This window comes from Tupaia chinensis, unplaced genomic scaffold, assembly GCF_000334495.1.
Source record: "Tupaia chinensis unplaced genomic scaffold, TupChi_1.0 Scaffold144255_1, whole genome shotgun sequence".
Classification (NCBI taxonomy): Eukaryota; Metazoa; Chordata; class Mammalia; order Scandentia; family Tupaiidae; genus Tupaia; species Tupaia belangeri.
Genome location: NW_006204113.1, coordinates 2,049,021 through 2,063,024, shown reverse-complemented (window position 1 = coordinate 2,063,024; position 14,004 = coordinate 2,049,021). Strand labels below are relative to the sequence as shown.

Sequence of the window (14,004 nt, the reverse complement as noted above, 5' to 3'; positions counted from 1 at the left end):
CATATATATATATGATATATATATATATATATATATATCATATATATATATATACATACACCCACACATATATTAAAAAATACTTGCAGATAGTAACCAGGACCAGCGGATGGTGTAATGGTTATGTTGCTGGACTCCCACATAGTTGACTGCTGTTTGAGTCCTGGATCTAGTGGCTTAAAATTCATGCCAGGAACATGTGTGTACATGCCCAAAATCCCGAAAGGAGAATGGAGAAGGGATTATAGCTTGGCCATCCCCCTGGGGGATGATTTTTCACTTTCAGTCTCTCTGGCAAGCACATGTGTCTTATAGCAAAAAAATTGTCTTAAAAAAATTATTTGCAGGTAATAACCTTGGATAAGTTTTAAATCTCTAAACACAAGTTATGGTCTCCCTTTTTTTGGGGGGGAGGTTGTTTCTATAGGGCGCGTATGCTCACCAGAAAGAGAAAAATAGAGAGACAAAAAGTAAGAAATCACCCCCCCCAGGGGGTATGGCCACGCTGCAATCCCTTCTCCTGCATTCTCTTGGGATCTTGGGCATGCACGCACACACGCTCAGCATGAGTTTAAGCTACCAGGTCTGGGACTTGAAACGCAGTCGACTACATAGAAGTCCAGCGACATAGCCATTACACTAACTGCTGGTCCCTAGTCTCTCTTGAGCAGTGTTTCTCATATACAATCTGTGAATCACCCATAGCAGAATCACCTGGAAGTTCTGTTAAAAATGCAGAGTCCAGGACCAGCAGATGACATAGTGGTTACATTGCTAGACTCCCACATGGCCAACCATGGTTCAAGTCCCAGACCTGGTGGCTTAAAAATCACACAGGGCACGTATACGTGTGTGCCCAAGATCCCAGGAGAAGAATGGAGGAGAAGGGATTGTAGCGTGACCTTCCCCCAGGGAGTGATTTCTCACTATCCCCCTCATTGTCTCTGTCTGTCTCTCCGGTAAGTGCACGTACCCTAAGGCAGAAACCTCATTTTTTTTTAAAAAAAATTTAAATTCCTAAGCCCTGGCTTAGACTTTCAAAGTCAGTATCTTAACTGGGCCCAGGAATCAGCCAGGGGGTTTTTCCACAGGCTCGAGTTATGAAACTCCCCACTCTTGAGAGTTGCTAGTCGATCGGCTTACCTGTTAGTTTTTCCCCATTAGAAGTGCGTGATTAAATATCGTGAACATCATCCTTCCCTCCCTTCCTCTCTGAAACGCTCCAGGAACTAGCCGAACTGCTGGAGGAAGAGAAGCTAAGTTGTGTGCCAGTGCTCATCTTCGCTAATAAACAGGATTTGCTCACGGCGGCCCCCGCCTCTGAAATCGCAGAAGGCCTGAACCTGCACACCATCCGCGACCGCGTCTGGCAGATCCAGTCTTGCTCAGCTCTCACCGGAGAGGGCGTCCAGGTGAGATTACAGGAAGGCTTAGTCACCTGGCAACATGGCGGCCAACAAAGGTGGGCTGTCTCGGTTAGGCGGATCTGATGTGAAACAGGTCGCCTTTGATGGGCAGGTGAAGCATTTAGGATGTGAAGGGCGTGGAGGGATTTGGTTCTTTCCTGCTTCACAGTGATCAGCTATCATGAGTATTCCCCGAAAGCCACAGGTAACCCTCCCCACACATGCAGCAAGCTTTCCTGATGGGCTGGGTGTCAGAACAGGAGGCTCTGAAGTGTGCTTCTAACTCCAGGACTTTTCGATGACTGGGTTCGGGTTTTGTGTTCTGTCTCATCCACGGATGCTGAATACCCATGCTCCCACGGCGTGGCCGGCAATAATCAGGCACACACTAGTCATCTTCGAAGTGCTTTGGTTTCTGCTGTTGGTTGCTGCCTGCGCCGTGGGGCTGGTGTGTTTCCTGCTCCATCAGTTCGGTTTCCCACCAGGAAGCTGCTGACAGGAAGTCCCATATTCTGTGCTGAGGAACAGAATACCGGTAGGGCAGCACCCTGCTCGTTTAATATTAGTTTAGGGCAGAGAGCAGTTGTACCCCAGATACTCATCTGTCCTCAAGAACAGTAAATAGTTTCATCTCTGAACAACTTTTTTTTTGAGAGGTTTTTGCCTTATGATATGTGTACCTCACTGGAGAGAGACAGAGACAGCGAGAGGGAAAGTGAGAAAGTGAATATGTGTTCACCAGAGAGAGACAGAGTCAGAAAACAAGGAATCACCCCCCCCCCGGGAGATGGCCACACCACAGTCCCTTCTCCTCCATTTTCCTCTCAGGATCTTGGGCACGCACACGCATGTGCCCAGCCTGAGTTTTTAGCTGCCAGGTCTGGGACGTGAACCACGGTCCATTACATTGGAGTTCAGTGACATAGCCATTACACCATCTGCTGGTCCCTGAGGAAGTATTTTTTCTAAGCCTTATTTATTTCCTTCCTTCCTTCCCAGATATATTATAAAAGTAATATATTCTCACCATCAACTATATAAAGTATATGAAGTTCCTCCCCCAAATCCTACTCCTCCGAGGACCCAACTATATTAGCAGTTTTATTCTTCTCCAGTTTTATGGGTCACACATGATCATATATCTATTAGATTTTGAAATTAACTGCATTTTTCAGCTTAATTTATAAGTTGGTCCAACAAGTATACTTCAAGCCAAGATGTTTTTGAATAGGTAAACTATAATACTTTTATTACATTTTCTTCTATCATAACCAGCTTTTTTATTTTTTTAAAGAGTTGTTTTAATTTTAGTCATTGTTGTTATTATTATTATTATTTTAAGTTGACCAGAGAAAGAGAAGGAGAATGAGAAAGCAAACTGCCAGGTCCAGGACTTGAACCACAGTCAGCCATGTGGGAGTTCAGCCACCCTAACTGCCACACTACCTGCTGGCCTCTATAACCAACTTTTTTAAAATATCAAATTTTGGGACCAGCAGTTAGCGTAATGGCTATATCGCTGGACTCCCATGTAGTTGACCGCAGTTCGAGTCCTGGATCCGGTGGCTTAAAACTCACCCCGGGCACGTGTGCGTGCATGCCCAAGATCCCAAGAGGAGAATAGAGGAGAAGGAATTGCGGTGTGGCCATTCCCCCTGGGTGGGGGGGGTGATTTCTTGCTTTCTGTCTCTCTGTCTCTGTCTGTCTGGTGAACGCATGCACCTTATGGCAAAAACCTCTCCCCCCCCAAAAAAAAATCAAATTTTGGTGACCAGCAGGTGGCATGGTAGTTGGGGTGCTAGACCCCCACCTGGCCAACCATGGTTTGAGTGCCAGACCTGGCGGCTTACTTTCTCTCTCTCTCTCTCTCTCTCTCAAAAAAACCCATCCCCCCCCCCCTTTGGGAACTAGCCCGTCTAACCCGTGAGTGAAGCTGAGACACACTGGATGGGACTGGGCTTTCGCAGCATCAATTGCCGATGCTTAGGGATGAACCGAGAGCTGTAACCAGAAGCCAAAAAGCAATTTGGTGGGAGGATCTAAAGAGAAGGGAACTTCCGGGACCAGCAGTTAGCGTAATGGCTATGTCGCTGGACTCCCACGTAGTAGACCGTGGTTTGAGTCCCGGACCCAGTGGCTTAAACTCATGCTGGGCGCGTGTACGTGCGTGCCCAAGATCCCAAGAAGAGAATGGAGGAGAAGTGATTGCGGCATGACCATCTCCCCCGGGGGGTGATTTCTCACTTTCTCTCTCTCTGTCCCTCTCTGGCTAGATTAAAATAATATAAATTAAAATTTTTTTAAATAATTATTTTATTTAATTTTATTTTATTTAAATTTGACCAGAGAGGGACAGAGTGAGAGAGAGAAATGGAAAGTGAGAAAGCAAGCTGCAAGGTCTGGGACTCGAACCGCGGTTGGCCAAGTGGGAGTCAGTGCTCTTAACCACCACAGCACCTGCTGGCCCCAAAGTAAATCATTCTAAAAAAAAGGAAAAAATCAAGTTTTGTCTAATGTATTTACTTCAGCTTTACATAGGCTGGTATTCGTGAGGCCTGTGGCTATTTTGATGACAGTGAGCCCAGGAGAGGATAGCAACTTCCTCGTGTTTCTACAAACCAGGTCAGCAGGGGGACTTGGCGAGAGGACTCTGGCTAACCGTTTAGAATACACGTGCGGAAAGTGAAAACTGGCTTGAGATTGGGGCTGTAAAGGTGGGGCGAGGGCCAGTCAGTGGCCTGGTGGTCAAGGCGACTGGATCCCACATGACCCACCATGGGACTCAGCAGCTTGGAAAGCATGCCAGGCAGGTGTGCATGCGTGCCCAAAGACCAAAGGAAGGGAGGAATAGAGGAGGAGGGATTGGAGTGTGGCCATTGCCCTTGGGAGGTATTTTCTCTTTCTCTCACTGATGAGTGCATGCACCCTTTGGCAATTTTTTTTTTTTTTAATTTTTTTTTGGAGAGGTTTTTGCTATAGGGCACGTGCACTTGCCAGACAGACAAAGAGAGACAGAGAGATAGAAAGCAAGAAATCACCCCCCGGGGGGATGACCACACCACAATCCCTCTCCTCCATTCTCCTCTCGGGATCTTGGGCACGCACGCACACGTACCCGGCGTGAGTTTAAGCCACCGGGTCCAGGTCTTGAACCGCGGTTGACTACGTGGGAGTCCAGCAACATAGCCATTACGCGAACTGCTGGTCCCCTTTAATATTTTTTTTAAAGTGGGGTGGGGCCCAACAGATGGCGTGGTGGTTAAGGACGCTGAATTCCCACATGGCTGACTGTGGTTCCAGTCCCAGATCTGGTAGCTTGCTTTCTCACTTTCTCTCCCTCCCTCTCTTTCTCACTCTCTCTCTCCTTTCTGGTCAAATTAAAATAAATGAATAAAGTTAAAATAATTCAATAAATAAAGTGAGGCTAAAGAAAAGTGCAGTTTGTGCGCATACTTATAAAGACGTGGGATTACAGTTCTATAATCTTTTCCTTTTTTTTGCCACAGTATTGAAAAGAAATAAAAACAGAGCTGGAATTTATGGTGAGGCTGTCTTCTTCAGCTTTAGGGATGTTGAAAAGGAAGACCAGCGTTACCTGGAAATAGTTTTTAGAGTAGCGGCATAAAGTCAAGGGCACTGCCTCAGAGGAGCCCGGAAGTAGAGAGGGAGTCTCTGTCCTGTCCTTCCCCACCCCACTCACCCTGCTCCTGTCAGCCCTGTGTTCCTGCCTGTCATCACTGCGCCCTCCACAGGACCTTTAGACCAAACAAGAGACAGCAAGTGCGAGGCACTCAGAGGGTGGGGGTAAAGGCGGCCAGGGAGGCTATAAAATATAGAGCAGTTTGAAAAAAGGGAGAGGATTATGTGTGGTTTGACTCGGATAGGAAAGGTCTCAGATCAGGGGCCTTCGGCAACCAAGTTCATAGGAAATGATATCAAAACATATCATATGGGCCAGCAGTTGGCATGGTTAAGGTGGCTGGATCCCACATGGCTACTACATGGTTTGAGTTCCAAACCCAGTAGCTTGAAAATGCACCGGGCACGTATGCATATGTGCCAAAAGTCCCAAGAGGAGAAGGGATTGCAATGTGGCCATCCCCCCGGGGAGTGATTTTTCACTCCCCACCCCACCCCCGTCTCTCTCTGGTGAGTGCACACACCCTATAGCAAAAAAAAAAAAAGTCTCTGTCCTGTCCTTCCCCACCCCACTCACCCTGCTCCTGTCAGCCCTGTGTTCCTGCCTGTCATCACTGCGCCCTCCACAGGACCTTTAGACCAAACAAGAGACAGCAAGTGCGAGGCACTCAGAGGGTGGGGGTAAAGGCGGCCAGGGAGGCTATAAAATATAGAGCAGTTTGAAAAAAGGGAGAGGATTATGTGTGGTTTGACTCGGATAGGAAAGGTCTCAGATCAGGGGCCTTCGGCAACCAAGTTCATAGGAAATGATATCAAAACATATCATATGGGCCAGCAGTTGGCATGGTTAAGGTGGCTGGATCCCACATGGCTACTACATGGTTTGAGTTCCAAACCCAGTAGCTTGAAAATGCACCGGGCACGTATGCATATGTGCCAAAAGTCCCAAGAGGAGAAGGGATTGCAATGTGGCCATCCCCCCGGGGAGTGATTTTTCACTCCCCACCCCACCCCCGTCTCTCTCTGGTGAGTGCACACACCCTATAGCAAAAAAAAAAAAAAGAGAGAGAGAGAGAGGGAAAGAAAAGAAAAAAAGAAATCACAAAGACTATGAGAAAAAAATGATTTTTTTATGGAGGAGAAATAGTTTGAAGGTCACTTAATTAGTTTAGTAGATAGTACCATGGTGTATAGAATTGGGTAGTTAAGACTGGGATTTCAAGGTTAATGAGATTAGATTATGGTTAATAGAATGATATAAATTTAGAGAATTTAACCATTATTTGAAATAGGTTATTTAATAAAAATGTTAATTAAGAAGGGAATCTGCTGCTATTGTCCTTTAGTGGTAACCTTTAGGGACTAGAGAAAGGTCGAGGAATTTTCTGTGGAAACGCTTTTCCTCGTGAGACAGATTGACCATGTCCCTCCCCCAGGTAATGCCTCTGACCCAAGCTCTTATCCACTCAGCCAGTTTCTTGGTTTTCACCTTTAAGAGAGTCACTTAAATGGAATCCCTTTCTAGCATTGCTTAGTCAAAGTGTAGGCCTTTAAAATTCTTATTAATTAAAAGACTTAAAATATTTCTACAAATTAAAGACCTCAGTAGACAAATATCCATGAGATCTATAGCGGGGGGTTGACTTTCAGACATGGATACCATGTGGTAATTACTGTAACTCCCTAAATTCCTGTTTCATCCTACCCAGAATCTGGACAGTGATAGACAAAGTAATCAGACACTAAATATTAGGTCGCCAGGAATGTCATGACTCATTTTTCTGTTTGTCTATGCAAAAATGCATCATGACTTTCCCGAGGACCCAGTAGGCCAGTCAGGTCACATCTCGTACCAGTGCCAATGGCCCTGAGAGAAATGTGCCAAGGTTAAAAAAATAAATAAAATAAGACCTGGGGGTTTTGTTACAGTTGCAGGTATTTAAAGACAGCAGCCCTGGGAACCAGCAGTTAGCGTAATGGCTATATTGCTGGACTCCCATGTAGTCGACCGCGGTTCGCGTCCCGGACCCGGTGGCTTAAACCTCACGCCGGGCGCGTGTGCGTGTGTGCCCAAGATCCCGAGAGGAGAATGGAGGAGAAGGGATTGCGGCGTGACCATCCCCCCTGGGGGGTGATTTCTCGCTTTCTGTCTCTCTGTCTCTCTCTGTCTGTCTGGCGAGCGCACGCGCCCTATAGCGAAAAACCTCTCAAAAAAAAAAAAAGACAGCGTCTCTGTCGTGGTGTGCGTTTGTGCCTGTGTTTAATCAAGGTGCGCTGGAGAGAACCGTCTTACTCTGATGAAGAACGGGCACCTCCAAGTTAGTGAGGTGGGGCAGTAGCCACACATCTGCCAGCCCTGTGGACTAAGCATGGCTCGTGTATCGCTTCTCATTAGTTGAGTGGCTTAAACATGTGATCTGAGGTTTGAGATTATGGAAGTTCGTGATTCCTGGGGTGGGCTTCACTGACTTGTTCCACGTGATTTTTTTTTTTTAAGAGATTTTTGCTGTAGGGCCTGTGTACTTGCCAAAGAGACAGAAAGTGAGAAATCACCCCCTAGGAAGGATGGCCACACTGCAACCCCTTCTCCATTCTCTCAGGATTTTGGACACATGCACACACACACTCAGCATGAGTTTTAAGCCACCAGATCTGGGACTTGAACCGTGGCTGACTATGTGAGAGTCCAGCGATGTAACCATTATGGCATCTGCTGGTATCCCACACGATGTTCTGATGGCAGGTATATACCATCGGTCTTTACAAGGATGGGCAGTCTCCCGTGTAGTTCACCAGCCCCTGCTCTGCATGTGGAAGCTGACTTTGGGGGGCTTCAGGAGAGTTAGGGACAGGTCTTTCTTTGCCTGATAGATGGTGACAAGGAGGCCAGCCTGCCACGTAATTAAAGCAGGTTTTCATGGGGAACCGTTGAGAGCAGAGTACAGGTGAAGAGCGCAGAAACTGAAGGAGAACATCAATCTTGGAAACTGTCCTGCTGAGCAGCCACAGTCCAGAGAAGTGATCAGAAGAGACCCAGTTATGTCGAGCAGATGAAGGTGGGAAGAGGAGAAACTGAAAAATGCCTGGGAGGGATGACTAAGGCTCCTCAGCCAGACTCCCTTATAACCGCAAAGGAGGTCTTGTGTGCCCTTGCGGCTAGGCCTGGGTCGCGAGGGCTGCTTCTACCGTGGAGCACTCGGCACCGGGACTCTTGTTCTTTTCTTTCCCCTTGGGTGTCTAGGAAATAGTAAACAAAGAATTCGACTTAGAGTCAGCAAAGGTACAGAGAAATCCATCCCCCTCCCATCCGCAGACCTGAATTTGAACTCTGGACCAGTTCTCCTTACTGTTGTAATTTTAGATTTTTTTAAGATGTGTTCTCTGAAACTGAGTGTGTCTGTGTGTCTGGGCGTGACCGTGTCTGTGTTTTGAGGCTGTACTGGCTATGGATTTCCTTACAAAGCAGCGGTCAGCAGCTCTCCCCTGGCCTCTAGCCTGAGGCATCAGAGACCTGCCCGCACCAATGGCTTTGAGCTCCCAGAACTGTTCCCTGGCATTGTTCTGCAGGCCACCACCTTGAGCTCACCTTTCCTTTTTACATCCGTCCCACCTTCCCTGTCTTCCTTCTCTAAGCAGGAGTGAGACCTTCATTTCCACAGGGAGGATCAGCAGCAGCCTCTCACTGGTGTGGGAGCTGTACCTCAGGGTCGGCCTTGCAGATGGATGCTAACCATGTGCTTGGTTTTGCCTCTTTTTCCTTGAACTAAGGGACTGTTCCCTAACATGTCAACAAAATTTCAATATGTTTTAAAATGACATGATCCGGGGCCAGCAGGGCATGATGGTTAAGATGCTGGATCCCACAAAGCTGGCTCCACAGTTCGAATCCTTGACCTGGCTGCTTGAAAACTGCCCTGTGAGTGGGTGTGCATGACTAAAATCCCAAGAGCCCAATGGAAGAGAAGGGATAGCGATGAGGCCACCCCTAATGGGAGGTGACTTTTCACTTTCCCTCTGTCCATCTCTCTCTGGTGAATATAGCTGTCCTCCAACAGAAAACTAAAAAAAAAAAAGACATGGCCCACCTCTTTCTAGACTGGGCTTCAATTTTGACTCCAGGCGAACACTGCTTATCTTTGAGTCAGCCCTCAGGCTTATTTATTTATTTATTTTATTTCACGGGAAAGCACATGTACTCGCTGGAAGGTGACAGACAGGGAGAGAGAAGTGAGAAAGCCCTCCTCGTGGGGGACAGTCACACTGCAATCCCCCTCCTCCATCTCTCCTCCTTTTTGGGTTTTCAGGCACGCACACACATGCACCTGGTGTGCTTTTTGAGCTCCAGAACTCAAGCTGTACACTGGCCATGTGGCACCCAGCTGCCTCAACCGCCATGCCACCAGCTGACCCTTCTCAGGTTTATTTTCAAATTTTCAAGCCTTTCTGAAGACTAAGAAAACAAGCTTGGGACTGGCAGTTTTGCTGCCTCTCTAATGCACTGCCCTCTGTCACCAGAAAAAGATATTCATAGCGAGCGATTTTTAAAGTACGCTTCATCCAGCTGCTCCTTGACCTTGGGGGCCTAACGGTGCAATGGATAGGCTGCATTGCTCAGCCAGGGTCAGCTCCCCGTCCTCTCAGTGCAGTTGTGGACATGACCACGTAGTTGGCATGGCTTTAAAAACCAGGCCCACCCAACCATGGCTGCGGCCGCCTCCCCGAGCCAGTGAGCAGTCATGGCTGCATCACGCAGAGGGCAAATGAAAAGGAGCAGGGCAGTCAGAGACCACTCTTCCCGGGAAGAGGCAGCATGCCTTACGTCTGGAGCAGGGCAGTCAGAGACCACTCTTCCCGGGAAGAGGCAGCATGCCTTACGTCTGGAGCAGGGCAGTCAGAGACCACTCTTCCCGGGAAGAGGCAGCATGCCTTACGTCTGGAGCAGGGCAGTCAGAGACCACTCTTCCCGGGAAGAGGCAGCATGCCTTACGTCTGGAGCAGGGCAGTCAGAGACCACTCTTCCCGGGAAGAGGCAGCATGCCTTACGTCTGGAGCAGGGCAGTCAGAGACCACTCTTCCCGGGAAGAGGCAGCATGCCTTACGTCTGGAGCAGGGCAGTCAGAGACCACTCTTCCCGGGAAGAGGCAGCATGCCTTACGTCTGGAGCAGGGCAGTCAGAGACCACTCTTCCCGGGAAGAGGCAGCATGCCTTACGTCTGGAGCAGGGCAGTCAGAGACCACTCTTCCCGGGAAGAGGCAGCATGCCTTACGTCTGGAGCAGGGCAGTCAGAGACCACTCTTCCCGGGAAGAGGCAGCATGCCTTACGTCTGGAGCAGGGCAGTCAGAGACCACTCTTCCCGGGAAGAGGCAGCATGCCTTACGTCTGGAGCAGGGCAGTCAGAGACCACTCTTCCCGGGAAGAGGCAGCATGCCTTACGTCTGGAGCAGGGCAGTCAGAGACCACTCTTCCCGGGAAGAGGCAGCATGCCTTACGTCTGGAGCAGGGCAGTCAGAGACCACTCTTCCCGGGAAGAGGCAGCATGCCTTACGTCTGGAGCAGGGCAGTCAGAGACCACTCTTCCCGGGAAGAGGCAGCATGCCTTACGTCTGGAGCAGGGCAGTCAGAGACCACTCTTCCCGGGAAGAGGCAGCATGCCTTACGTCTGGAGCAGGGCAGTCAGAGACCACTCTTCCCGGGAAGAGGCAGCATGCCTTACGTCTGGAGCAGGGCAGTCAGAGACCACTCTTCCCGGGAAGAGGCAGCATGCCTTACGTCTGGAGCAGGGCAGTCAGAGACCACTCTTCCCGGGAAGAGGCAGCATGCCTTACGTCTGGAGCAGGGCAGTCAGAGACCACTCTTCCCGGGAAGAGGCAGCATGCCTTACGTCTGGAGCAGGGCAGTCAGAGACCACTCTTCCCGGGAAGAGGCAGCATGCCTTACGTCTGGAGCAGGGCAGTCAGAGACCACTCTTCCCGGGAAGAGGCAGCATGCCTTACGTCTGGAGCAGGGCAGTCAGAGACCACTCTTCCCGGGAAGAGGCAGCATGCCTTACGTCTGGAGCAGGGCAGTCAGAGACCACTCTTCCCGGGAAGAGGCAGCATGCCTTAGGTCCCGGGACATGGAGATCCGTGATTAGTCGGTTTCCACGCATATGGGGGGGGGCAGACATTTCCCCCAGTGGGTATAGTAGGAAATAATATTATGACATGGTAGAATGTATTTCCTTTCTGAGGCAAACAAAGCTCAGTATTTGAGGTTCAATGTTTCTCTTTACTCTGTTATTAAATTGAAGCTAATCGATTCACATTCAGTTTCCGTAATATTGGTCAGGGGAAGGTGTGCTAGAGGAAGAAAGGGAGGACCACTCATACCATGAGATTGTCATCCCCATGATGAAGATCAAAATGTGCAGAAAATCAGTCCAACCAGTTTTTGTTTTTGTTTTTGTTTTTTAAGAGAGAGATTTTTTGCTATAGGGCATATGCGCTCACGGAGGGACAGAGAGACAGAAAGCAAGAAATCATCACCTAGGGGGAGCGACCACAAATCCCTTCTCCTCCATTCTCCTCTCAGGATTTTAGAGCACGCATGTACTCGCGCCCAGCTTGATTTCAAGCTGGGTCCAGGACTTGAACCATAGTCACCTATGTGGGGGTCCAGCACCTTAGCCACTATGCCACCTGCTAGTCCCAAACCAATCAACTTTTTTTCTTTTTATTTTTTTTGAGATGTTTTTGCTATAGGGCATGTGTGCTCACCAGAAAGACAGAGAGAGACAGAAAGTGAGAAATCACCCCCCAGAGGGGATGGCCATGCCACAATCCCTTCTCCTCCATTCTCCTCTCGGGATCTTGGGCACGCATGCACACGTGCCCAGTGTGAGTTTAAGCCACCAGGTCCAGGACTCGAACCACGGTCGACTACATGGGAGTTCAGCGACATAGCCATTACGCTAACTGCTGGTCCCTCCAATCAGCTTTTAACAGTAACAGTTTAACCACTACACAAACCTGTGCATTCATTTCCTTTAGAGGCAGAGCAGTAACCTCCTTCAAGTAAACCATCACCTTTTCTCTGCTGTCCAATTGAAGTTGTCAGTGCTAAGCCTTGCCAGATAAAGCACGAGTGGTGTGGGCATTCCTTTAAACTAAGAAGCAGGAGGTTCCTCTGCTTGCAGTTGTGCTGTCTCTAAATGCAGTTCCCACTGGAGGTGGCAGTCCTGCTGGATGGTGCGTGTGCCAGGCTGGCACAGCCAGGGCAGCGGGCAGTCTTCACATGCATAGAGGCCGGCGGCGCAGGAGTTCGGAGAGCTGTGAGGCCGCAGCAAGGCCATGCAGGGCGCTTGGCTGTGGCCTGCTCCTGCCTCACCCCACACACACATGGCCGGCCCTCATGCCTCTATCTTCGACTGACGTCATGAGGAAGATGAAACCGACGTGTCCCCTTTTCCCCCTTCAGGATGACCCCGGCTCTCCTTGGAGCTTGGGGCAGGGCTCCTCCCTCCAGCAGCTGCTCACGTTCCTGGAGAGGTAGAAAGGGTTCGAGAGCTCAGGGGCCAGAGCTGGGCCAAAGCTAGGCCGCCGGGTTCCCCACTCGCTTCTGTGCCTCCCCTTCATCGGTAATGCGGAAATAGCAGCAGTCAGTGCCTGCCCCGCCCTGAAGGTGGGACAGGGTCACTCACAAGATACGCATGCGACTTCAGGCAGAACCAGGCTAGGCTCTGTGAGTTCAACCCCAAGCAGGTCTGACACGGACCCTCCCCTCAGCCATCTTGGACGACACTTTTTCATCGCCGAGGAGGAGACAGAGAGACAGGATCCCCAACAGGACCTTGTGTCTGTGGCCCACCCCGCCTCAGCCAGCCTCCATCATGGGCTCGTGCCCACATGTGTGTCCACGTACTCGGGGAGGGAACCAGAACCTTCCCATGTGGGTCAGCCTCGCAGGGCATTGCCTTTTACCACTGCGCCCCCGTCAGGCCTTGGGCAGCACTGTCACCTTTCCTTCCCAGCGGGCACCCTGGCCAAGCCTGCCCTGTCCTGGTCTGTGAGGTGCCAACCCCCACTCCCGCTCAGGCTGTCCTCTGGGTAATCGTAAGTGCAGCTCCCCTACCCCAGGCCCTTCAGATGAGAGCGGTCAGCGGGCCATGCTCCCTGTGTGCCCCCATCCCTCCTTCAGGCTGTGGGAGGCAGCTGCAGGCATCCCCCCACTGCCTCTCCTCCCCCCACACTGTCACGCGTGCGCACACCTGCAGTGGTCAGCCAGCCTGTACTGGCCTCTGAGCGCCCTCTGTTGGCATGATAGTGACCGGAAGGGCCTTGCCACCCCTGGCCCTCAGACATCTGGAGGACACTGCCCCTCAGCAGGGCCCCACCGCCTGGACCCCCCTCCGCCTCCATAACAGATACACGGTAAAGCTACCCCTGCCCCTCCACCTCTGCTTGGGGTTCCCACAGCTGAGTAAATATTTTTCCTATCTGTTTGCCTGCATTCATGTTCAGTTACATGTAATAAAAGAAAGCCCCCTCCTTAATCAGCCGCAAAACAAGAGAAAAGACAAAGCGATATTCACAGTGTGAGAATGCTGCTTGTGATTTCCCGAGAGGACAGGCGGATAAGACATCTCGCGTCTCCACAGAGGAGCGGATGTCGAGGTGCGCACCTCTGAGGGTGTGCGCCGGAGAAGGAAAGTGCCCTGTGAGCGTTGGGCTGTTCCGCTCCGGAGGCAAAGGGAAGGTGGTTATCTTGCTCGCCCCTCTTTTATTTGTAAAATCTTTTTTGTCTCCTGGCAGGTGATCGTTTTTTTTTTCCTAGAAACCAATTAGCTACTAAAATTAAACATGCTTCTCTTTAAATTAATCCTTTTCAAAAATGGTCTTAAAATTGGCCTCAGCTTTTCAGAGGAAGTAGCTGACCCAGTTGTAATTGGAGATGCGTTTGGAGCCCCTTCCCCCCACCTC

General features: G+C 49.9%; 1 protein-coding gene across 3 annotated transcripts in view; it reads left to right on the top strand.

Annotated features, from left to right (window-relative positions):
* The window catches only part of ARL3 (ARF like GTPase 3), a 56,192-nt gene that overhangs the window by 37,936 nt on the left and 4,252 nt on the right, over positions 1-14,004 (top strand). For all 3 annotated transcript variants that reach the window (XM_006166374.3, XM_006166372.3, XM_027767418.1), the window contains one exon: positions 1,227-1,412. In XM_006166374.3, the coding sequence (XP_006166436.1) occupies positions 1,227-1,412 (186 nt within the window). The remainder of the gene's footprint in view (positions 1-1,226; positions 1,413-14,004) is intronic.